General features: G+C 44.0%; 1 protein-coding gene across 3 annotated transcripts; it reads left to right on the top strand.

Annotated features, from left to right (window-relative positions):
* The first annotated feature begins 415 nt into the window (after window positions 1-415).
* LOC148366603 (methionyl-tRNA formyltransferase, mitochondrial-like) lies at window positions 416-24,827 on the top strand. 3 transcript variants are annotated; one of them, XM_088333403.1, is made up of 13 exons: window positions 416-592; window positions 2,135-2,198; window positions 4,201-4,290; window positions 5,372-5,462; window positions 10,657-10,854; window positions 12,439-12,561; window positions 16,281-16,383; window positions 16,452-16,527; window positions 16,590-16,681; window positions 19,663-19,741; window positions 19,822-19,895; window positions 23,078-23,277; window positions 24,545-24,827. In XM_088333403.1, the coding sequence occupies exons 2-12, from the start codon at window positions 2,153-2,155 to the stop codon at window positions 23,231-23,233; spliced, it is 1,128 nt and encodes a 375-aa protein (XP_088189529.1). In that variant the 5' UTR covers window positions 416-592; window positions 2,135-2,152; the 3' UTR covers window positions 23,234-23,277; window positions 24,545-24,827. The 3 variants fall into 3 exon arrangements, with proteins under 3 accessions (XP_088189529.1, XP_088189528.1, XP_088189530.1); XM_088333402.1 differs by having other exon boundaries at window positions 23,078-24,827; XM_088333404.1 differs by lacking the exons at window positions 416-592; window positions 2,135-2,198; window positions 4,201-4,290; window positions 5,372-5,462 and adding an exon at window positions 9,093-9,460 and having other exon boundaries at window positions 23,078-24,827.
* The last annotated feature ends 428 nt before the right edge of the window (window positions 24,828-25,255 follow it).

Below are 25,255 nucleotides of genomic sequence, written 5' to 3'. Positions count from 1 at the left end.
GGCGGCTGTGAATCACCTTGTTACCGGCGTGCCGTCGATTCGATTTCCCTAAAAAGGTTCCTTTCAAAATGAAACGCATCATGCCGTACAGGAAGTGGAATTTTGGACGCAATTCGATTCCTAAACTATCGGAATTGCGGCTCTGGTTGACGATTGGCTGTCCGATGTGAGCCCCGCCCTCTCTCAAAGACATGTGAATCGCCTTGTTACTGGCGTGTTGTTGATTCAATTCCCTAAAAAGCTTCCTTTCAAAATAAAAACGCTCATGCCGTACAGGAAGTGAAATTTTGAACGCAAATCGATTGCTAAACTGTCGGAAATTCGGCTCAGGGTGATGATTGGCTGTCCGATGTTAGCCCCGCCCCCTCTCAAAGACACAGGCCACCGTGAGTCACCGGCGTGTCGTTGACCTTCCTCGTAAAAAGAAAAATGTTCCCGAGCAAGGTCGCAACACGCACCGAGGCCAAAACGCACACAAAATACACACTTCTGGTGTAGACGGTAACACACACCCGTACCTTCCGCACTTTGATCCCGTCCGAGTCGAAAAGAAGTCCCGCTTTCACTCCGTTCGGACGGACGCCGCGTCACGGTGAGTTCACTGGAGTTTTGGATGACTCTTCAGACCGAGAAACAAGAAATCCAAGATTTAGGGTTCGGAAGAGTGCTTGAAATCCTTAAAAGTTTGAATTGGAACGTTGTGTTTTCAAGGTTTGAAAAGTGCTTGAATTTGACATGAAGTGCTTAAAATTGTTGGGTAAGTAATGGGTTAGCTTTTCAGCTTCAAATAAGGGTTTTAAATCCAGGTTACTGTTCCCAAATAGGATTGGGGTTAGGGTTGGGAGCTAAGGTTTAGGCCCTTGTATTGAACTGGATTTAGGGTTTCTGATATAGGTTTAGGGATCTAAACTGAGTATAGGGTTCTAAAATGGGTTTTAGAAAGCCAGGGTTACGGTTTGAAACGGAGTTAGGGGCTAGGGTTTAAGCTGCAAGTTGGGCTTTTAAATCCAGTTTACCGTTCCCAAATAAGGTTGTGACTAGAGTTACGGTTTGAAACTAAGTGTCAAGGCCAGAACGAAGACAGGACCCACTTGCGTTTCTCAGTTTTATGAGGAAGAAGGGAAAGGGTAGAATACAGGATCTGTAGATAATTGATCGTGGCGAGCAGGTTACTCAGACGTGGAAGTGAAATTTCCGTGGCGAGCGAAGGCAGTATCACGAGCGGGGGAAAACAGATCGATGGTTGGGACGGGGAGCAAAAACGTAGTCAGGTTCAGAAAAGGGGTCGGGAATCAAACAGGAATCAGGACAGGAGAAAGTCAGGGTCGAAAGGGCTTGCCTAGCGTGAGCTGAGGTTAGCAGACGGACTGACCGAGGGTGACAGGAAGACAGGGATTTTAAAAGAGACAAGCAGCCAATCAGGTGCCTCGCATCAGTAATCAGGACACTAAGCTTTAGACCCCCCGTTCTTTCCATTTCTTCTTTTTTCTTGTACTGGAAAAATTTGGAACATTGTCTTTGAATTTGCCCCCTGAAAATGTGGAAAAACCCTAAATATTATTTGATTAAACGTTAACATTCGAGACAGAAGATGTCAGGGTTGCCATGGCGCCCAATTGGCCCCGCCCGTGTGGCACCAGCTGCGGCCCGTTGACAGGTTGGCTTTCCTTCTATTTAAGTTCAGTGTTCTCACTCTCCATTTGTCAGTCCGTCAACGAACTTTTGCCCCACACGTTGTGTGTTTCCACTCGTTCCTGTTTTTGTTGTTGGTGTTTCCTGTCCAGTATTTTCCTCGTTTTTTTTTTTTGTCATGTTTAATTTCAGGTTCCAGTTTTGTTTTTGTCTGTTTTTGTCCTGTTTGTTAGTTTCTCCAGCTTTTGTTCCCGTGTTATCCAGATTCTTTATCGATCTCGTCGGTCTCTGGCTTCTCGTCTTTCTACTCCAGACTGCTGCCTAACGTGCATGACTCCCCATTTCCCATTAAATAGAGGCTTGTGTGAGTACGTCACGCGTTTGGGTCCTGATCCTGTTCTGGTTCCTGACATATTGCAGCGCTGCTAGTCACATTTTAGAATCAATATGTATATGTATTGTGTTTTTCACTATTTGTATTGCATTTTTTATTTGCGTGCAGGAAAATCCATTCGGGACTATGTTGCGGATTTCCAACTTCCTGCTCGTCTTCGCCCTCCTCTCAGGTAAAAATGAAAACACAAATAGAAAAGCAATCAAGCAACGACAAAATGAAGTCATGGGATGTCAGACGGACCCAAATGCAGGACGCAAAAAGATTTAGAAAGGGGATGTGATCGAGTGGAAGCGGTACTGCTAAGGAGGGTAAACTTGAGAGGGAATCTTGAAAAGGAGATTTGGGAGTACCTTTAAAAAGATGGCTGTTGAGGAAGGTCTTGGGACCAGGAGGGGAGAGAATGAATGGCTGGAGTGGAAGGTCTTAGCGTGGATGAACTTCAACCGATGAGGGAACTGAAGAAGAAAGTAGTCTTGGCGAGTGAATATCCTTGGGTATCAAAAACAACTCAGCGACGTGAGGTGGAAGCTTGGAGTATTGATTGGAAGCACCTCGGTAGAGGAATTGCAAAGGGGACTGTAAAAATGGGTAATGCTGCCATCTTTTGGAGAAACCATAGAAAGTTCCAGAATAAGATGAGAGGACCATGTTGAAGGGGCAGCGATTTGCTCACTAGATTTGGTATTATTGTCATGATTAATGAGTCTGCTCCGTTGGCGCCAACAGCTGGGGACACTGATTGGCTGTTGACCTCTTTTCAAACCCCCACCTTCCTGACAACACTGGTTGGATCGTCTCCGAACCTATGCTCCCAGCTAGGCAAGCTTTTGTGACTCTTTGACATTATCCTGCCTCGTTTTCCTACCTGATACCTGTTGCCGACCCGTTTCTGTTTTGCTCCTCCGCCCTGGCCATCGACCCGTTTTCTCACTGTCAACGACTACCCTCGCTCGACACGGAAGGGCCACTTCCGCTACCCGTGACCGATGATCCTCGGATGGTGGATCCAAGCACTGTTCTCTTTTTGAATAAAAACGGAGTGAAACGAACGCAATTGGGTCCCGTCTCCGTTCCTGTCTTGTGACATGAACGAGATGGTCATTTTGTGATTGTAACATGTTGCGGAGGATGGTGATATTCACGAAACCGAGTTAACTCTTGTCAGTTAGCTTAACGTCGCTAACACGGGGTTTCCCCAAGATGGACGAAACAATGTCAAAACAACGGCAACCGGATGACAAAGGTGCTGTATCTGAGATCGATCAGGACTGGTCGCCGTGGAGACCAGGACTACCTGTTTCAGGTGGGGGAGCGAACCCCTTCCAAAAAGAACACCCTGAACATACTTGCCCAAGACACACCGCGGGAAGTGGTCCCCGGCGACCCTACAAGGCGATGAAGGGATTCCTCAAGTAATCTTCAAAATGGAGCTAACACAGACTCTTTAGATATACTGTATATAAATGTGTTTTTTGGAAAAGGATACCAACAATTGTGTCATGTTTGTCCTCCTACAGCAGGGGGCTCCAATCTCCCAGCCTTTTCCAAGGTCCGCCTACTTTTTGCTACTTATCAGTGCGAAGGAAGGAAGGAAGAAAAAAAGGAAGGAAGGAAGATGTGTAGGAAGGGAGGAAGGAAGGAAGATGTGTAGGAAGGGAGGAAGGAAGGAAGGAAGGAAAGGAGGAAGATGTGTAGGAAGGAAGGGAGGAAGATGTGTAGGAAGGAAGTAAGGAAGGGAGGGAGGAAGATGTGTAGGAAGGAAGGAAGGAAGGGAGGGAGGAAGATGTGTAGGTAGGAAGGAATGAAGGAAGGGAGGAAGATGTGTAGGAAGGAAGGAATGAAGGAAGGGAGGAAGATGTGTAGGAAGAAGTAAGGAAGGGAGGGAGGGAGGGAGGGAGGAAGATGTGTAGGAAGCAAGGAAGGAAGGAAGATGTGTAGGAAGGAAAAAAAGACGGAAGGAAGAGAGAAAGAGGTGTGGGATTGGCTGTCCGATGTTAGCCCGCCCCCCTGGTACCAGGTTGGAGACCTACAGAAACCATGTCATTTTCCATCATCAAGCATTTATGAAAAAGCGCCAAAGAACCGCCGGTTGACGGCAAGACACAGCGACATCTGCTGGTCAGATATGACACACCGTTCCTTTTAAAAAAACGAGCATTTGTCGCCCCCAGGCGGCGGTCGGGCGTCAGCGCAAGTGGAGGAGGCGGCCATGACGGAGGAGCAGAAGGAATATCTGCGCTGGTTTTATCGCACCGAAGATCGTAAGAAGCGACAAAACAGACTAAGAAAGGAGAACAGAATGGAGCTTTGATGTCTCTAAGACCCCAGATTCCTAGCGTTCCTAACATTCCTGGCATTTTAACGGGACCACGTCCACAACATTCCTGAAATTCCCTCATAAATTATGAATGATTCATAAATAGGTGGGTACAAAATCATTCATCATTTAAAAATGGATTTCAGAAATGTTAGGAATGGAGTGATGTTCGGAATGTTCGGAATGTGGTAGCGACATCACTTTAGCATGTCGGGGATGTGGGGTCATAAAGCAATATAACCTTGACAAGTTTGTGACACCACATTCCTGACATTGCTCACATGATTGGCCTTGTGAAGGGATGATGTCACCAAATTCTTGAAAATCCAGACATTCCTTTATGAATTATAAATATTTTATGACCTGTCGCATTTATGAATTGTGAATGATTATTAAAGTAGGTGGGTACAAAAATAATTCATAATTTAAAAATGGATTTCAAAATTGTTAGTCTTGACAGTTTTATGGCCTGACAATCCTGGCATGCTTAACCTGCATGGCATTCCAAAGTAATGATGTCACCACACTTCGAACGTGCCTTAAATTCCTACCATTCTCAAAATTCCCTGGTCATATTTTAGAGCTCTAATTGATTTATGACCCGCCATATTTATAAATCACTCGTGAATGCTTAGTTGTGGTGTATGATTTGTGACCTGCCATATTTATAAGTCATTTATAAATTTCAGGACTATTAGGAATGCGGGATGCTATTACTTAGGAATTTCAGGAATGTGTGGGTCATAAAACAATCAAACAATCAAATGTTTGTCCCTGCCCCCCTTGTACGTTTCAGATCGGGGGATGTTGTCATGGTGGCCAGTGCAGCCCTTTCACTTTTTGGGTTTGGGGGTGTCACAAATCAATATGACTTGACAAGTTTATGACCCTTTTGGCCAAAAGCTCTGTTCTTTTTTTTCAGTTTTTTTTTAAGTTCTTTGAAAAAAAAAAAGGGAATTTCCAGAAATGATCCTCTCTGGAAAACTTGTTTTGAGAAAGCGGAATAACCCTTTTTCTCCTTCTAGCGACGTTGTGGAAGTTTGCTCTGCTGGGTTTGGCCTTCGTCTGCCTCCTGGTGGGCTTCCTCTTGCTGGGAATGGGCGCCATGGCGAGCAGGTGTGCTAACGCCCATGCTAACGTTAAATTTACAGTGGTGGTCTCCAACCTGGTGCCCGCGGGCATCCGGGTGCCCCGTGAGGACAGCCTGCGGACCCATTCTGAAATAACCCCACCAGTGCTGGTTCATTGGGATTTTCTAGTAAAATGATTTTTTTCTGTGTGGTTTCTTTCTTTCTTTCTTTCTTTCTTCCTTTCTTTCTTTCTTTCTTTCTATCTACCTTCATTTCTTTCTTTCTTTATTCCTTCCTTCATTCCTCCCTTCCTCCATTTCTTTCTTCCTTATTTCCCTTTCTCCCTCCCTGAAAAGAATAACGAGACTTGCATTTCCCCCCCATTTTTTCCTATTTTTCTCTCTCATTCCTTTTTCAATATTTTCCTTTTTTGCTTTCTTTTGGGAATTCCGTAGCGAGCAATGGCGGGTTCGGGACTGGAAAAAACGGGTCAGTAGTCGGGACAGGAGAGCAAAAATGTGGTCGGGGTCGGAAATGAGCCGTAAGCCAGGAGAGGAGTGTAGACGTGGTCGGGGACAAAAAAGGTCGAAAGCGGGGACGGGACAGTAGAATCAAAAATAGGTCAGAATCAAAACGGGACGTAGCCGGAGACAGACGGGAGCAATAACGGGACAGGTGGGAGTCAGGGTCAAAAAGGCTCAGACGGACTGACAACAGGTGACAGATAGGATTGTTTTTAAATAGTGACAAGAAGCCAATCAGAACACGAGTCCGAGGCAGTTGGCGCCATAGGAGCGGGCACAGGTGATTCCCTGTCAGGACAGGAATGGAAACAGGACCCACTTGCGTTATGTTTCTCACAGTTTTATCAGAAGAAAGTGAAGGGTTGCACCCACGATCCGGGGATCACTAGGCGCGGGAAGCAGGTCGCTCTGAACGCGGAAGTGGGACTTCCATGGCGGGCTATGACGGTGTTGGGAACGGGAAAAACAGGTCAGTAGCCGGGACAGGAGAGCAAAAAATGTGGTCGGGATCGGAAACGGGTCGAAAGCCAGGAGGCGAGAGTAGACGTGTCAGGATCAAAAAACGGGTCGAAGCCGGGGAACAGACGGGAGCAAATACAGGTGGGAGTCAGGGTCGAAAAAGGCTTGCCCAGTGTTAACTGAGGTTCGCAGACGGACTGACAAACGGGGACAGCAAGGAGTGGGTTTAAATAGTGACAGGGAGCCAATCAGAGTCCGAGGCGGTTGGTGCCAAAAGAGTGGGGACAGGTGATACATATTGGTAATCATGACATGGACCCCTGATTTACAGTGAAAATGTCTTGAAGCGGGGTCGCTGTATCCCGGGGTGTTACCGTATTTTCACTTTTGCATCCACGCAGAAACAGGAGGAAGATCGCCAAGTACAAGGCGGCCGCGGCCGCGACGGCCAGCCAAGGCGAGACGTGGTCCGACGGGCGCATTTCGGCTCCGCCCTCGCCCGGGGCCCCGCCCTGCAATGGCGAAAGGGGCGACGCCAAAACGGGAAACATCCTGCTCACCTGGAAGGACGGAAACACTTCCTGTTTGTATCCCGACGCCGAAGTCCGGCTGGAGACGGAAGACCGGGCCCAGGAGGGGGTAGAAACGCCCCTGCCGGACCGGGATCCGGACCGGGACCAAGAGGCGGTCGATGAGGACGAGCAGATGTCGGAAGAAAAAGGCGAATGAACGCAAATCACTCGAAATTTCTCGCTTTTTTGAAAGTGCTTTTGACATGACAGTACATTTTCCATTGTTAGTTTTTTTCTCAAACTTTATTGATACAAATTACAAATACATGTACGCATAATCCCCTTGTCATAAATTCAATGAAGTACTTGCCGTCTGATTTATTGCAATCGCAACGTTAAATATATAGACTTCACTTTCCTGAAGTCTTCGGGTCAAAACGACCCGCCTACGTGTTGTTAAAAACCCAGAAAAAACAAACTAGACAGGAACGAAAATGGAAACCCATATTAAACAACAGGACAGACAAGATTGATATCAAAACAGGGTATCGAAATTAAACAGGACAAACCAGACGGGAACGAAACTGGAAACCGATATTAAACAACAGGACAGACAGGATTGATATCTAAACAGGATATCGAAATTAAACAGGACAAACTTGACGGGAAAGAAAACTAGAGAAAATAAAACACAGGACACAAATAGACAGAAACAAAACTGGAAACCAATATTGAACAGGATAAAATAAAAGGGAACTATACCGGACAGGAAATACCAACAGGAAAAAGAACGGAGTCAAAACCCATGTCTTGCTGGGCAGAGGTTCGTTGACGGACTGACAAAGGAAAAATGAGAGCACTGATCTTAAAAAGACGGAAAGACAATCTGTCAATGACCCGCAGGTGGCGCCACACGGGCAAGGCCAATTGGGCACCATGGCAACTGTGACACTTTTTTTAAATGTTAAGAGTTTTCCGATTTTTTTTCACAAGAGTAGAAAAAAGCAAATGTTTTTATTCCCATTTCCGTGTAAGCTTTCCAATCCTTGGTCTTTGAAATGAGACCAAAGATTTAAAGGGACAGTGTGTAATATTTGACGACTTAAAGTGCTACAAAGCATATGGAAGAATTGTCGTAATTACAGATTGGAATCGGCTGTGCCCGTTCCTTTGGCGCCAAACGCCCCGGGTTCTGATATGCTCCCTGTCACTATTTGAACCCAGTCCTGTTAGTCCCCTGTTGTCAGTCCGTCTGCGAACCTCTGTGTATACCAGGCAAGCCTTTTTCGACCCTGATCCCACCCGTCCCGTTTTTGCTCCCATTTGTCTTCGGCTATGACCTGTTTTGATCCCGACCACGTCTGCTCTACCGACCCGGCTTACGACCTATTTTCGATCCTGACTACGTCGACTCTCCTGTCCTGGCTTACGACTCGTTTCCGACCCCGACCACGCTTTGCTCTCCCAATCCCGGCTACCGACCCGTTTTCCCATTCCTGACACCGCCATCGCTCGCTACAGAAGATCCATTTCCGTGTTCGGATCACAATCCAAGGGCGAGAGCGACTCGCAAATACCGGATCGTGGGTGCAGCCCTTCTTCTTGCTTTCAATAAAACTTGTGGTAGACGTTACGCGATTGGGTCTACCCTCTGTGCTGGTCCTGACAAGAATACGAACGCTGAAGACTCATAGTGACCAACACACCATTTTTTAATTCTTTTTCACTATTTTGGGGGTTTCCTTGGGGATCTCGTAGCAGCAAGATGGCCGACAATCATGTTAAATGAACAAACACATCAAATTCATATGTTTTTTAACTAGAAATATCATCAAACCGACCCCATATAAATTAAGTCGTTTGACATAATGTATTTTTTAATGAAATAAAAACGAATTTCTTCGTAGTTTTTGGTGAGTGCTTGGCCTTTAGTCTCTTGTAATAATTCCTGTTCAAAAATTGACACTACTGTTTATTAAAACCATCAAACATGACGATTTAAATATGTATTTAATGTATACAAGTAATATAAACAACTATATTTGTGAAAATCACTTGTAAAGAGGCTTTATTCAATTTGTTTTTTTTTAAATAGAATTTCCTTCAGGCGCTTCGCTTACGCCCCCAATCAAATCAAAAGTGTAGTGTACGATTAAATCCAAATGAAGGCGCTAAAGCCATTTACTGCATATCACCAACGAAGAAGAAACCCACTCGGAAGTGTTATTGTAAACATGGCGGCCTCCGTGTCTCACAACTTCTGCCGTCACCTTTTATCTTTATCGCAATTTCTCAATTAAGCGATTTGGTTTCCCGACCGTCGAGTGCCCGGCGAGGCTTTCTTAACCCGGTGGGAAGATGTTAAGCGGCGGTGGGGCCCGGCTGGCCGTTGTTCGCCTCTTCCGGCCCGGCGCCGTCGCCTGTGCCGCTCGGGAGGCCACGAGAGCCCCGCGAAGACGGTTGAGCTCTGCGGGACCACCGTGGAGGATTTTGTTCTTCGGATCGGATGGATTCTCCGCGGAATCCCTCAAGGTTCTGCTGGAAGAAAGGTCAAATCATCACAACACTCAGAAATGAGAAATCTCTCTTGCAAATCTCTGCACTACAATTAGAATCGACTTCCCTGTCATTGATAACAAGGCAGCGAACTTTGTTTACAACCAGATTAGACACTCCAGAAGAAATAGCTCACAAACTAAGCTTCAAAGAGTATTTTAAATCATTTACAAATTTGCAAAAACAGTGTTACAAATCTTCACTTAAGGCGCAAGAAGTTGAGTGACATCCATTCTTTTATCTCCAAATTTCCACAATTGAGTGGGGCAGATTCCTCCATCGGAAGATATAGTTGAGTGTCATCTGCGTAGAAATGGAAATTGATATTATACTTGTGAATCACCTCATGGAAGCATGTCAATGCTGAAAAGAAGGGGGCCGAGTACTGAACCCTGTGGAACACCACAGGTAACGCTAAAGGGCTCAGATGTCCTTTCGCCATATTTAACACAGTGCGTCCTATCTAAGAGGTAGGATCCGCCCTGCTTTATTCCTGGACCCTGGCTATTTCAGCTGAAAATGAAAATCTCCATTCTGATCCCTGTTTATGGCTAGGCGGCGTTCCGCTCCCGTCGTTTGGAAAATCTCCGTATAACTTCCTAAAAAAGTTAATGGCGAGTCTTTAATGTATGAGACAAATGTACTCCAGAGGAGAAGAACATTTAAAAGAGGAGCTTCAAGAAGAGACCGAGCGAGAACATCGACGGCAAGACCAAGTTAGTTAACTTGACTCGACATGAAACCCAGTTATTGTGAAAGAGTTCAAATTGGGAAATAGCAGCTTTACGTTTCAAATCACAGTTTCCTTAAAAATAAGGTTTAAATGGAGTTACGAAATGATGAAACAAAAAACCCTGTTTCACAATTTTTAACGAGAATGGCAGAAACGGGGCTCTTGTTTTTACACAATAAATTGTTTTGAAGACCACAGTGAGAATGAAGCTGAAGCACACACAGATGCTTCAACACGACCTTATACTAATATGGCTTTTTTTACTCGTCCTTTCTCTGTTTTTTTTCTCTTTCTTTCTAACGTACCCGTCCGGCCCCCGAGAAAATGTTTGTTTTTTTCTCTACCCTGTGGCTCAAATGAGTCTGACTCTCCTCCTGCCGCGTATCGGCAATGATTACCCACCAGTCCAATTTCCCCGACGCGTCCTTTATTTTTCCGGCGGTGTTTTCATGGCAGGAGTCGGCCAGGTGGCGCAGTGGCGTCGGTGGAGGTGGTGACGCTCAACGCCGGCGTGCCTGTGGAGGACTTGGCCCAAGGCCGGGGTCTGGCGCTGCACTCGTGGCCCCCGGGAAACGTAGCCGGGCGTTTTGACGTGGGCGTGGTCGTGTCTTTCGGGAGCCTGCTCCCCAAAAGTCTCATCAGGGAGTTTCCCCGGTAAGTCCCTTTCTCCGTCCTGGCGGTGTCAGACGTGCGGCCCGAGGGCCGGAGCAGGCCCGCCCAGAGTTTGAATCTGGCCAGTGTGTAAATACTGATGACAACCGGATCAAAGAACAGCAATTGATACAGAAAACCTGGAGGCAGTATTCTCCGGAAGTAGCCTAAACTACCAAAACATATTATTGTAGAACACTTAAGAAACTTATATCCGTTCTTAGCCTTTTATTACTTTTTAAACACAATAATTTGTTACCGGCATCTAGTGCTTTTTCCGTTTTTTCCTCACTGTTTCCTCCTCTAGCCGCTCACGTCACTAAATTCTGTGGTTTCAGCATCCTGCGCTTGTCATCTTCAACTTCTTCTCCCCATTGTTTCCCTCTCTAGCCACTCACATCGGTGTTATCTGATCTTAAGAGCTGAGTCAGTGTGATTTTCTAGTAAAATTCTTTTTTTTGTCGGTTGACTGAGTCTGTTTAACCACTATTTTTAAGAATGAATGCGGTAAAAACATTGTAATAATTCCAGCTAATGGGCTTCAGTGAGAAAGGAATCTATTGACGTATTGGAAGAGTTTCTTGGTTTCTTGTTTTTCCTCATGCTGAGGTTTTTGAGTTTTTCCTTGCCCGCATGTCAGTTTCAGATCAGGGGATGGTGTCATTGGAACCTGTGCAGTCATGTTGTGAATAAGGGCGATACAAAGAAATGGGATGGACTTCTTTATTTTTAGGCAAATAATTAACGAAGTAGAATTAGAATCTACAGTATTTGTGTATTAAAGAAATTCATGGATTTATATGACAGGAAATACGACAAATTAAATTCCAATTTATGGGTTTTATAACGCAAATGAGCAAAAACAGCGCAGATTTTTGTAGCTAGCTAGCTAGCTGGCTACCTTTCTCGCTTTGTGGCTAGCTATATTTTTAGTTATTGAGCAAAATATCTAGCTCACTTTTAAGATTTTTTTTTCATGCAATGTAGCTAACATCTTACTTTTTTGCTAGTTATCAAGCTAAATGTTGGGCTCATTTATAGCTAGCTATTTAGCTTTGTGTTTAGCATTTGTCTCTGGCTATTTAGATTGCTTTTTACTCTTATAGCCATCTATCTAGCTTCATTTTAGATTTTTTTACCTTTTCTAGCTAACTATCAAGCTACCTTTTTAGCTATTTAGCAAGCTATCCAGCTAACATTTGACCTTTTTTGCTAGTTATAAAACTAAATGTTGGGCTCCTTTCTAGCTAGCTATCTAGCTTTGTTTTTAGCTTTCTCTCTGGCTATTTAGATGGCTTTTTACTCTTTCAGCTATCTAGCTCCCTTTTTAGTTTTTCTTTTAACTGCTTACCTTTCTAGCTGACTATCAAGCTAACTTTTTAGCTAATTAGCATGCCATCTAGCTAAGTGGCTTATTTAAAAATTCGCTAATAAGTAGCAAAAAGTAGCCCTCGGCTTGAAAAAGGTTGGAGACCCCCGCCGTAGTGTGTCTTCTTCTAATGCTTCTGCTCCATTCTAAGCTACATCAACTTCTCCTGGGAAGTTATGACGCACTGTCACTTTAAGATTGTTCCGTGCGCTCCTCAGCGGCATCCTGAACGTCCACCCCAGCCTCCTTCCCCGTTGGCGAGGTCCGGCACCCATCTACCACACCGTTCTCAACGGAGACGCCGTCACGGGCGTCACCATCATGCAGATCCGACCTCACAGGTAAAGCCGTCAACATCAATGAATATATGTATAATCTAAAAAAATTAAAAGATCAAATACCCCAAAATGGTTTTTACACAGCAACACAGAATCCCCGAAATACATAACGATAGCTCACTAGAGAAACAAAGCGTCTCAAAGAGAACCGGCTCTCAATTGGTGGGGAGCCGGCTCAAAGAGCCGTTTTGTTCGCAAACGATGCGAGTCGGTTGCCATGGCATCCACCCGTGACGTTGTCAATTATAGAGCTGACATATTTGGCCACGCATTGGCCTTTTCTTTCGGCACATTAGTAAATCGCTATCTAACGATATACTAGTAGCGATTTTGAATGGCGACACGGTCCCAATAGACGTGACGTAAACAATAGGAGTGGGATGATATGCTTTGGTCACGATTCGATCATATCACGGTACGAAGGTCCCCATTTTAGATAGATAGATAGATACTTGATTCATTACCGTAGGGAAATTCACACTTCCAGCATGATCCTTGTGTTGATTATTAACAGATGAACAGGATGGCCTCGGGGTGCTGTGTTGTAGTTAGTGGATGACTTCACACGCTAGGCCAAAAGTTCGACGTCCCTGCAGCGGATGGAAATCTTTGTGCCCAGGGTTACACGGCCTCGTGTCCACGTAGATAGCGAGTCCGCCTCCTCTCCGCTTCCCGCAGGCTTTTGTGTCTAACAGCCCTGAAGCCGGGTAGCTCCACGTTAGCGTCCGGGATGCTAGACGTGAGCCACGTTTCCGTAAAACACAACAAACTGCACTCCCTGTGCGTTTTGATGTTTTTCACCAGCACAGCCAGTTCCTCGGTCTTATGTTACCGAAGACCTATAACGCCGCTAGCCGCTTAGCTAGCTCCGGCTCTGCATCCACGATAGGGCCCCTTCATCACACCGGCACGAGACTTCTTCAGGGCGAGGAGTTGATTCCTCGAATAAACGTATTTGTGTGCGTTAAAACCCATAACCATAGAATAGAATGTCATCCAAAGTGTAGTTGTCAAACGGGACGAAAAACACCGAAGATAGATTCAGATTCAGATTCAGATCTACTTTATTGTCATTCTAGTACACGTGTATACAGAACGAAATGTCGATACATCTGACCCGCAGTTTCCTTGGATGTACAGATATAAATAAAATGTTGTATTGAGTTGGAGTATTGAGTACTAATAATATACTAAATAATTATGGCTATGTATAGTATTTTACAGTAGCGCAAATAGTGCAAGAGGAGCAGCTAACCAGATGTGCAAAATGGGCAGTCAGGTAAACAAGTCAGGTAAACAGTAACAATAACACTGTAACAATAACACTTTAAGTACAATAGTGCAGAGAAACAGATGTGCAAGGAGTGGCTAGCTATAAAGAACTGGCAGTAGTGCAAAAAGTCAAACAAAACCAACAGATGTACAGATTAGCAGCAGTTTAGATTTACTATGTGTTTGATTGACCATTTAACAGAAGCAGACATTTAAAAAAATTACCGTATTTTCCGCACTATAAGGCGCACCTAAAAGTCTTAATTTTTTTCAAAAGCTGACCATGCGCCTTATAACACAGTGCGCCTTATATATGGCTCAATATTAAATTCGCAAGGTCTCGCAACTTACTCAACGGCCGCCGACTTGATTTTACCCCGAACAAGGAGTAGTCCGCGGTGTATGCTGGGATTTATATAGCGGCGTTTTATTGGCTAACCAATGTGTCAATCATCATTTGAATCGATCACTATTGGCTAAAGTTATTCGGAGCCTGGGATTGGCTAAATGCCCAAAACAAACCCTTCAATCGGCCGAGTTTAGCAATGGCGTAGCTTTATATACCGGCGTTTCATTGGCTAACCAATGTGTCAATCATCATTTGAATCGATCACTATTGGCTTAAGTTATTCGGAGCCTCGGATTGGCTAGATGCCCAAAACAAACCCTTCAATCGGCCGAGTTTAGCAATGGCGTAGCAAGCTTGCTACAATACGCCATAAAGAAACATGTTTCATTAGTCTGTATTTGTAAATATTTTACTCTCCTGGGTTTACTTCACTCACGGTTGTAAGAAGACCATGATTGCGTATCATTATTGAACGTGAGAACTTGGGTGAGTTATGCGGCTTTATATTTCCCGGTATCTTGTTTTAGAACGATCTTGATGTTGCTGTGATGAGTTGAGTGAATTAAACTCAATTCCAAGTGTTTATTGTCATATGCACAGTAAAGTTGTGAGCGAAAATAGAAACATAGAAATGTTTGGCATTTCTTGAATCCCAAGACTTCAACCTTCCGAATGATATTTGAAATGACGCATTTAAGTGACATGGTACGGACACCGCATCCGCACGTGTTCTCGACACGTATTTGCTTCTTTGCAAGCTTTGGGAATGTTAAGGGGGTAATCAGTTGGACTGAACCATCTGACTGTTTTGTCGACGTTCCCATTGTAGCGCCTTATAATCCGGTGCGCCTTATCTATGGAAGATATAGGACCAAAAACTATTTTTTGGGGGTGCGCCCTATAACACGGTGCGCCCTATAGTGCGGAAAATACGGTAATCACAAAAAGAGCGAAATAACACGAAACTGCCGGAAAGGCTGCCGCTCGCGGCGCCGCTTTCTTTCCTAAAAAAAAAAAAAAAACGAACAACTTAAATCCTACACTTGTGGGACAAACCACGAATAATTTTCTGCACATCAGTCTGTCAGTCAGTCGGAAAGCTGACAATTGTTCCAACTGCGACAATGAGAAGATAGCAGGTACACCGTGAGACAGGTTTACAAAATGTCATCAACTTAAACGTCAACCTAACACAAATGTGGTCTTTGGATGCTACAGTTAACACTGTAAGACAGGGGTCGGCAACCTACGGCACGCAAGGGGTTAACCAGGGGCACGCGCGAGCGCACGGCAAAATAATAGAAATAATAATGTTTGTTTTTGACCTGAAATGTAGACATTTTCAGTTCCGCGCTGTGTTGTTTAGAGGCTTTATGGTAGCGCCCCTCCTCCTCTGCTTCGTGTGTGAGCGCGTGTCAGCGCCGCGCCTCGCAGAAGAGGAGGAAAGATCCGTGTTCTAACGCAGCCACAGAAACACCAGCGCGCGATAAATGAATGAACCGTGACCGCTCCTTCGGCGAAAAAATCTCGTTCTTTGACTGACGACTGGGGGCTTGTGCAAAAAAACGACCGTGCAGTTTGTGCATTATGCCTCGAGAGCGTTGTACCTCGCGCAGCAAGTGTTAAACGTCGTTACGAGACGGAACATGAATTCAAGGCGGAGACAATAAAAGGCGCTGTGTCCAGGTACGGCAAACAAACACAATCCCTGAGAACATTTGTCACTGCTAAAATCACCACCACTGAAGCAAGCTATCACATTGCTCACTGCATCCATAGCAAAGCACAGATAACCATTTATGTCTGCGACCGAATCGGCTGTTATTTCTGTTGCACTTATTTTCAAGTAGCCTTCTGCCTTGCGGCTTTTATCACAAGTTTTGATATTTCCTGCTGTTAGGGAAAAAACTACATTACAAATGTATCGTTTGCCAAATTGTTCGAATGAGTTATCTGACTCCGTTAACCAAACACAAACTTCATTCTCCTAACAATGCATGCTCGTTTCTTAATGGGAAAATGAACAAAGATAGCCGGCATTTTCACACGGGGGCAGATTTATTCTCTTAAAAAATTTAACTAAGTGACTTCTTGTGTCCAGGTTCGACGTGGGTCCCATCTTGGACCAAGTGGTCCACGCCGTCCCCGCCGACGCCACGGCCGAGCAGCTGACAGACGTCCTCGCCGCCAAAGGAGCTCGACTGGTCAGTCGGACTCGTTGTTTCCCCTCGGTCGGACTTTATGCAAAACCGGACCTTTATTGTGAAAGTAGCTCCTGGACACGTTACGGAACTTGCCCGACAAGATGGCCGCCAAGCGGGAGCAGAGCCAGACCGGCGCCATCTTCGGTACGAACGGCGCATTTTCAACAGTCAGGCAAAACGCTGCCTTCATCTATTTTACCCGACAGCCCCCAAGATCAGCGTGGCCATGAGCTGGATCCGGTGGGAGGAGCACACCTGCCAACACGTCGACCGCCTGTACCGGGCCATCGGAGCCAGGGTGAGTGAGCGCCCCCGTTTGGCCCGGAGCACCTCCCCAAACTGGAAAATTGGGAAGCTGATGGTTTTTGTTCACAAACTTTCCAAAAAGCTGGGCAAAAGGAAGTAAAACCTAGTTTTTATTCTTCCTTGTGCTTTTTAGCACTCGTTTTCGATTGCACTACACCAGGGGTTGTCAAAATCATCTACCTACTATAACATTGCAAAACATATTTATCTGTAAATGTAGCCTTTTGAGTGTTGTCTATTTGTACCATATACTGGACTGTCTCAGAAAATTAGAATATTGTGATAAAGTTCTTTATTTTCTGTAATGCAATTAAAAAAACAAAAATGTCATACATTCTGGATTCATTACACATCAACTGAACTATTTCAAGCCTTTTATGATTTGAATATTGCTGATTTTGGCTTACAGCTGAAAAAAACTCAAAAATCCTATCTCAAAATATTAGAATACTTCCTCAGACCAAGTAAAAAAAATAATTTTATAAGAGCAAAACTAAATCAAACATTTGAAAATTTCCATTGATGCACTCAGTACTCGGTTGGGAATCCTTTTGCACGGATTACTGCATCAATCCGGCGTGGCATGGAGGCAATCAGCCTGTGGCATCGCTGAGGTGTTATTGATGCCCAGGATGCTTCGATAGCGGCCTTCGGCTCATTTGCATTTGTAGGTCTGGTGTTTTTCATCTTCTTCTTAACTATACCCCACAAATTCTCGATGGGGTTCAGGTCAGGGGAATTAGCGGGCCAATCAAGGACAGTGATGCCATGGTCAGTGCACCAGTTACTGGTGGTTTTGGCACTGTGGGCAGGTGCCAGATCATGCTGAAAAATGAAATCCTCATCTCCATAGAGCTTTTCAGCAGACGGAAGCATGTAGTGCTCTAAAATCTCTTGGTACACAGTTGCATTTACTCTGGACTTGATGAAACACAGTGGACCAACACCAGCAGCTGACATGGCTCCCCAAACCATTGCTGACTGTGGGAACTTCACACTGGATTTCAAGCAACTTGGATTTTGCTCCTCTCCAGCCTTTCTCCAGACTCTGGCGCCTTGACTTCCAAATGAAATGCAAAACTTGCTTTCGTCTGAAAAGAGGACTTTGGACCACTCTGCAACTGTCCAGTGCTTCTTCTCCATAGCCCAAGTCAGACGCTTCTTCCGTTGTCTCGAGTTCAGAAGTGGCTCGACCACGGGAATACGGCTATTGTAGCCCATTTCCCGGACACGTCTGTGAACTGTGGCTTTTGATACCTGGACTCCAGCTTCAGCCCACTGTCTTTGAAGCTCCCCCAAATTCTGGAAGCGGCTCTTCTTCACAATTTTGTTAAGGCTGCGGTCATCTCTCTCGGTTGTGCAGCGTTTCCGGCCACATTTTTCCCTTCCGACAGACTTTTTGTGGATATGCTTTGAAACTGCACTCTGTGAACAGCCTGCTCTTTGAGAAATTTCTTTTTGTGTCTTACCCTCCTGATGGAGGGTATCAATGATGGTCCTCTGGACAGCAGTCAGATCAGCAGTCTTCCCCATGATTTAGTTTACTGAACCAAGCTGAGTGTTTTTAAGGCTCAGGAAACCCCCGCAAGGTGTTTCGAGTTAATGAGATGATTCAGGTGATTAGTTGAATAGCCTACTTGTATACTTTTTCATGATATTCTAATATTTTGAGATAGGATTTTTGAGTTTTCTTAAGCTGTAAGCCAAATTCAGCAATATTCAAATAATAAAAGGCTTGAAATAGTTCAGTTGATGTGTAATGAATCCAGAATGTATGACATTTTTGTTTTTTTAATTGCATTACAGAAAATAAAGAACTTTATCACAATATTCTAATTTTCTGAGACAGTCCAGTATGTTGATGTATCTTGCATGACTACATGGGCTTTTATTTTGACATACTACCCTGTACATTTTATCTGTCCTTACCCTACTCTGATGACTTCAACGAAATCAGCCAGAGATGCGTTGTCTGAACAGTGGCCGCTGAAAGCCAGCCTCAAGCACACTTCCAAATGACCATCCGTCACGGTGGAAGGCTAACTGGACTTAATCATTTTAATGTGGGGATAAATCAACATTTCAGTTTTTTCTGGGTTAAGGCGCAAAAAATGAAGTGACATCCATCTTTGAATCTTAGTAAGGCAAGCCTCCAGATTTCTCCAACTTAACTGTCCAGTTGTCTCCAGTGGCACATACAGTTGAGTGTCATCTGCATAGCAATGGAAACTAATATTATACGTGCAGATCATGTTACCAAGCGGAAGCATATAAATACTAAAGAGAATGGGGCTAAGTACAGAGCCCTGTGGAACGCCACAGGGAACATTAGAGTGTTTAGAGGTAGATTGCCGTAATTAACACATTGCATCCTGTCTGTCAGCTAGGACCTAAACCACTAGAGTACAGTTCCTGAGATACCAATGCATTTATTATTTTGCCTTGCGCTCGCGTGCCACTGCTGGCACGCGTGTCATAGGTTGCCGACCCCTGATCTAGTGTATTGTATATGCAGGAACGATTGTTGCACATACGAAGCCAAAGAATATTCAAGATTGATGGATTCAGTCCATTATATATAGGACACAATTTTAACTACAGTTTACAGTCAAGGTGTCCCACCGACCGACTTTCTTTTGGCTGTAAATCGATAAATAATCCTTTATTGTGGAGACACCTTGTGATGAAAACCCACACAACAAACTCTAACCCAAAACAAACCTTGTACCCAGAAGCTCTAGCTAAGCAATAGAGCAATTTGATCGCTTGATATTTGCAAAACGAACAGAGTCCTTCGTTCCCTCATGGTCTACCCGCACCGTTGTTACGTTCGTCCGGTAGATCGCAATCGACGTATCGGGTTCCCCATTGGGTGCCATCTAGTGGTCAAATTATACACACTGTCCCTCGGTTCAAAGTATTTTGGGCCATACCCCATACTGCCTTTTCTTTTGTATCCTTTGTTTATGTCAGATTCCATTGAGGAGCACATGGATGGGTCGCACCATCAAGCTGGTTGACTTTGCCGGCAGTCGTCACATCACCTTCGCCGGTCGGTCCGGTTGTCGCCGTCGCATCTTTCTGTCCCGGCGACTCTCCGGCTACATTTCTGCTTTTTTTTTTTTTTTTCAGACGAAAGCGCCGAGCAGACGCCCGGCTCCGTGAAATTTCACAAGGAATCCGACACGTTGGCCGTCCGCTGCAAGGTCGCCGCCATTTTGCCGCATTTTAGATCAGTGGGGTCTCTGACTCAATTTTCTCGGGGGCTTCTGTGGCTTAGGTTTGGGTAAGGTCGGACAACATTCCTCCGAAAAAAATATGAATTATTAAGAAATTCAATCTGTAATGGGGCCGTAACCATTGACTATTTTAATAGTCGACTACTCCGACGATCGGTTGAATCAATACTCATTTTCTCTTAAATGTAGCGTGAAGTTGTTTTAACGATGTGGCAAATGATAATAAACACAAGAAAATGAAAAATTCATCTTTTATGGAACATACTGCAGATTCGTGAAAAAATTAAATAAAAATGCCCTATGTAAAACAAGCCAGGCAAAGTACTAGGTCAGTAGGAATATTAATCGTTAGCGGACAGCAGGGCAGACAACTCTAAAAAATTGCCTGCCCGGCCATAAAGTTGCCTGCCCCATTTTTCACAACTTGAAACACAATAAGACGACTCATCGTAAAAAAAAAAAAATCATTGTTGCAAAGTATTAAGGATTGATCATCAGAATATATAACAGAACAACACTTTCAAATTAAATTTATTATAAATCTACTTATAACATTCATGGCTGTTTTCCATCTGCCATCAGCATGTACCGTATTTTCCGCACTATAAGGCGCACCGGGTTATAGGGCGCACCTCGAAAAAATAGTTTTTGGTCCTATATTTGACATACATAAGACGCACCGGATTATAAGGCGCTACAATGGGAACGTCGACAAAACAGTCAGATAGTTCAGTCAAACTGATTACACCCTTAACATTCCCAAAGCTTGCAAAGACGCAAATACGGTGCGGTGTCCGTACGATGTCACTCAAATGCATCGTTCCATCATTCGGAAGGTTAAAGTCTTGGGATTCAAGAAATGCCAACCATTCCTTAGTTTCTATTTTCTTTTTCGCTCGCAACTTTACTGAATATATGACAATAAACACTTGGAATTGAGTTTCATTTAAAAATAGACACTCCATGCCATCCATTATCTGCACCGCTTATCACAGAAACATCGAGTTCAGTCTGAAACAAGATACAGGGAAAATATATAGCCGGAGTAGCTCACCGAAGTCGTTGTGTTCAATAATAATGTGCAGCCGTGGTCCTCTTATATCCGTGAGTTTAGTAAATCCAGGAGAATAAAATATTTACAAATACAGAATAGTAAAAAAATGCTTTCTGTATGCCGTCAACCACGTGCTATACGCATTCATCTTTTTCGGCCAATTGCAGGCTTTGTTTTGCCGCTTCAGCCAATGCCAGCCTGTAAATGATAAAAAGGATCCGCCCCTTGACCTCCGAATAACTTTAGCCAATAGTGATCGATTCAAATGATGATTGACACATTGGTTAGCCAATGAAACGCCGGTAAATAAATCCCAGCTTACACCGCGGAAAATCGAGTCGGCGGCTGCAAGTTAGTTGGAAGACTTTGCCACTTAATATTGATCCCTATATAAGGCGCACTGTGTTATAAGGCGCATGGTCAGCTTTTGAAAAAAATGAAGACTTTTAGGTGCGCCTTATAGTGCGGAAAATACAATACCTGTATTTACTCATCTTCATTCATGCAATGTTTGCGTTGCGTCGTCTACTACAAGCCACGTGAACTCCTCTTTCCACCATGCTTTTAATGTACATTGACGTTTTGGAGCGTCATCAATTTTGTCAGCTTCTTTTGAATCTTTTTTCCGGGGCTGAGGTTTTGGCTTGATTCCTAACCACTTCTCCATTTTGCTTGTGTTTTCTGCGTCGACTTTGGAAAATGATACGCAAATGCACGACCTTATAAGGCTCGGGAAAGTCCGTAAGTTATTTGATGTGGTTCTTCTGATTGGCTGCCGAGTATGCAAATTGCCAAACGAACCGAAATTTCCAAACCGAACGAAGATTTCGAAAAAATTTTTGTTTTTGTTTTTTGTCCTTGAAAGAGTTGTCGGCCACCTGGGCGTCCGGGCAGGCGTTGTTTCAGACACTGCTGTAAAGCAAAAATAGGTTAGCCGCAGTAGAACAGTACATGAAACAAATACATTCAGTGGTCAACTGAAGAACTTGAAGATTTTCAGGAGTTTTATATCAAACCGTTTTAACCACTGATCTTTGTTCTTCAGACCGCATGCGTTTCATTTCAAATCCCTTTGTCAAGAAAAGTCTCGCATAAAGCTTGATCTTGATTATAGAATATATTATAAAATATACAATGCATATCATCAACACCATATTGACTTGGAGCATCCATCTCAAACTCTTACATTCAACCAACCTGTTGACACCTCAGAGCCAGGAGAAGCACTTGAAGACAAATGCAGAGTTGATGGGACTTGCTGGTACAATATTCCACAGAGACGTCAGATTCCGAGCGAGCGTCGTCGAACGGCAAAGATCTCACACTTTTATAGACCAGGACCCAAAGGGAAGGGTCCTTAGCCAGGGACCGTTCCTTCTTTGGTTTCTGTCATCATTACATTTTCGGAGCAGACCTTATTGCCATGCCCCAAAATATGTAAAACAAGATGCAGGGAGAAGTCTTGGCGGGAGAGGGAGAGCTTGTTTATTTATCTTCGTCAGCGAACAAAACAGAGATCTCATTTGTCTAAGAGACAATTGGCTTTTTATATCCTCAGACAACATCTCATATTTCTTTAGCACGCCCCCCTCGCGATGACGCACGTGTTTATCTCAAAATGCAAGCTACCGGACAGAATGTTTTCGTTCTCTTTTCCACAGTTTCACAATTTCCAAGAACTTGACATCCAAATTCCTGGCTTGACCGCATGTTCCTTGCCAAGAAGAATGTTATTACTCGGCAGCCCAAGGCGAATAATAATAACATTCGCTGACATTTACACTCCGGAGAAACAAGCCTGGAATTTCCAGTTTTAAACTAATGCGTTCTCCTTATGTCAAGCTCGACTCCAATAATCCACAACAACATGAATCAGACTGCCTGTTCAAAAACATCCTCATGGGGGCCACCCGTGATACTATCATTTGTCTCTAAAGCGTGAGACGCAGTTCAGAACGAACAAACGAAGACTATTTTATACAAGAATAGATTAGAGACAACGATCCACAATGTTGTCCAGTGGGCTGCAGCTGGCCCTCGGGCCGGTGTTTGAAACCCATGTACAGCTTTGAATTTTTTTTTTTTTTGACCGCAGGACGGCTGGGTGAGCTTCAAAGCTGTGATCTTTAAGAAGCGTCTGACGGCGGCGGGTTTCTACAACGGTTACCTGCACCAGAGCCTCAGGTTGGGCGGCGCCGCCTCATTGGTCAGCCCGCCGAGGGCGTCGCCTGGCCACGCCCACACCCAATAAACTTGCGTTTCCTGACCTCAAGAATGTCGGTGATGCCAATGACTGTAAGAAAGTGGCCTTTGTCCAGTAATCCTTGTGGCAACTCAAACTCTGATTTGTTGGGTATGATTTAGTGCCTCCTAGTGGTAAAAATATTCATTTGTTCAAAGAAAAAACGAGACTCATATGAATAAGTACAATACATCAACTATCATATAAAAATGCATTTTTTAAGGATCCGTAGGTCAAGAAATTTGTATTTTTTGACATAACGAGGTTCACTTAGAGTAGGGGTGGGCAAACTATGGCCCGCTGTCTTCATGCGGTCCGTCAGACTTTTTTATCCAGCACGGCATGTCTAAAACGGGAAAAAGTACTACTTGTGAGAATATTCAAACATCTGGATATAATTTTCTTTTAAGTTCTATTTTTTGTTGTGTATTTGTTTTATTTTTTTGGGTTTTCATCAAATTGAATGGAAAAAATAAACTGAGCTAGCTTTATTCAGTTTGGTAAACTGAACTCGCTGTATTTTGGAATTTTTAAAAAAGGGACGTAATTTATGAGTTTGCTTTATTATTTATACATAAAACTATATACAACATGTACTCAGTAAATGTTTGCATGTTTGTTTATTCATAAATGCATATTGTTTCTGCTATTCTAAATTTAAACTCATGTTTTTTTATTTTTTATTTGTTTTTACCTTCACAGAATTTGCAAAAAATGCGGAAACTATTTTAAAAGTACTCCGTTTGTCCACTGCTGACCTAGAGGGAGCTAGCGACGAGTACCCTGAAAAAAACAAAAGCACTACATAAAACAGTAACATCTAGTGCTCATAGATTACACAGTGTCCCTTTAAGCACACGTTAAAGAGCATTACGGTGTTACTTCGCTACATTTTTCAGATCAGAATGGGAGCTGTCAATCCACACAGTTTCTCAAACAAATGTGACTTTTGTGCCAAGTTTCTTTATTTTCTGTAATGCAAATCAAAAAAGATAAATGCAGTCTAGAGACATGACATAACTACTGTTAGGAAATAAACTATTAAAAATGTACCGTTTAAGAAATTGTTCGTATGAGTTATCCGACTCCATTAACCAAACAACCTTTATTCACCTAGCAATGCATGCTCGTTTCTTTTTGAGAAAAGATGGACAAGAATAGCCGACATTTTCACACGGGGGCAGATTTATTTTCTTAAATTAACTAAGTGAACTCCATCGAAATAGCCGAATTAGTGTCGCTCGAGTTTCGTCGAGCCTCTTCTCTCGATTGTCCCTCAATCTTCTCCCTTTCTAAATCTTCTCCAATCTTCTTCTCAAGTTCTCCCGGCCCACGCCTTTTTCCGCAAGCCGGCCTGTCGGCTCCTCCCTTGGGTGGGCCAGAGACTCCCTACCTGGGCTACACCTCGTCTCCTCGATGACTGGACCCCGAGCGTTTATCAAATCAGTGCCTGGCCTCCTGCGTCTGGCCTTCTCCGTCAGAGTGCTGTTTTCAACAGAATTAAACAAAACATTCGCATTCGGAACGGCGTGACCTGTCATTGAACTTAAGCCTTCTCTGTGAAAAATCTTCATTGCATTCAATAAATATAACTTGTATAAAACCCTTGATAGTAAAATGTATAAAATCCTTCACTAAGATGTAGAGCAATAGTCTTTTATTGTCTTTATCATTGATCATGGCATACAGTACACTCAGATATCCATTTATTATCTGCACTGCTTATCCTCAGTAGGGTAGCGGGGTTCCTGGAGCCAATCCCAGCTGTCTTGGGGCAGTGGGCACCCTGAGTTGGTTGCCGGCCAGTCCCAGGGCACACACAGACAGACAACTCACTCGCTCATTCACACCTAGGGGATCATTCGGACTGGCCAATTAACCTGAAATGTTTTTGCAATGTGGGAGGAAACCGGAGTATGTGGGGGGATCATGCAAACTCCACACAGGAAGGCTGGTCGCTGGATTTGAGCCCACGACCTCAGAACTGTTCTGCAGACCAGCTAACCACTCGTCCCCCGTGTCGCCCACTTA

This window comes from Urocampus carinirostris, chromosome 4, assembly GCF_059441175.1.
Source record: "Urocampus carinirostris isolate Australia breed hairy pipefish chromosome 4, RoL_Ucar_1.0, whole genome shotgun sequence".
Classification (NCBI taxonomy): Eukaryota; Metazoa; Chordata; class Actinopteri; order Syngnathiformes; family Syngnathidae; genus Urocampus; species Urocampus carinirostris.
Note: the sequence above shows the minus strand (reverse complement) of the source record. Positions and strands in the feature narration are given on the sequence as shown.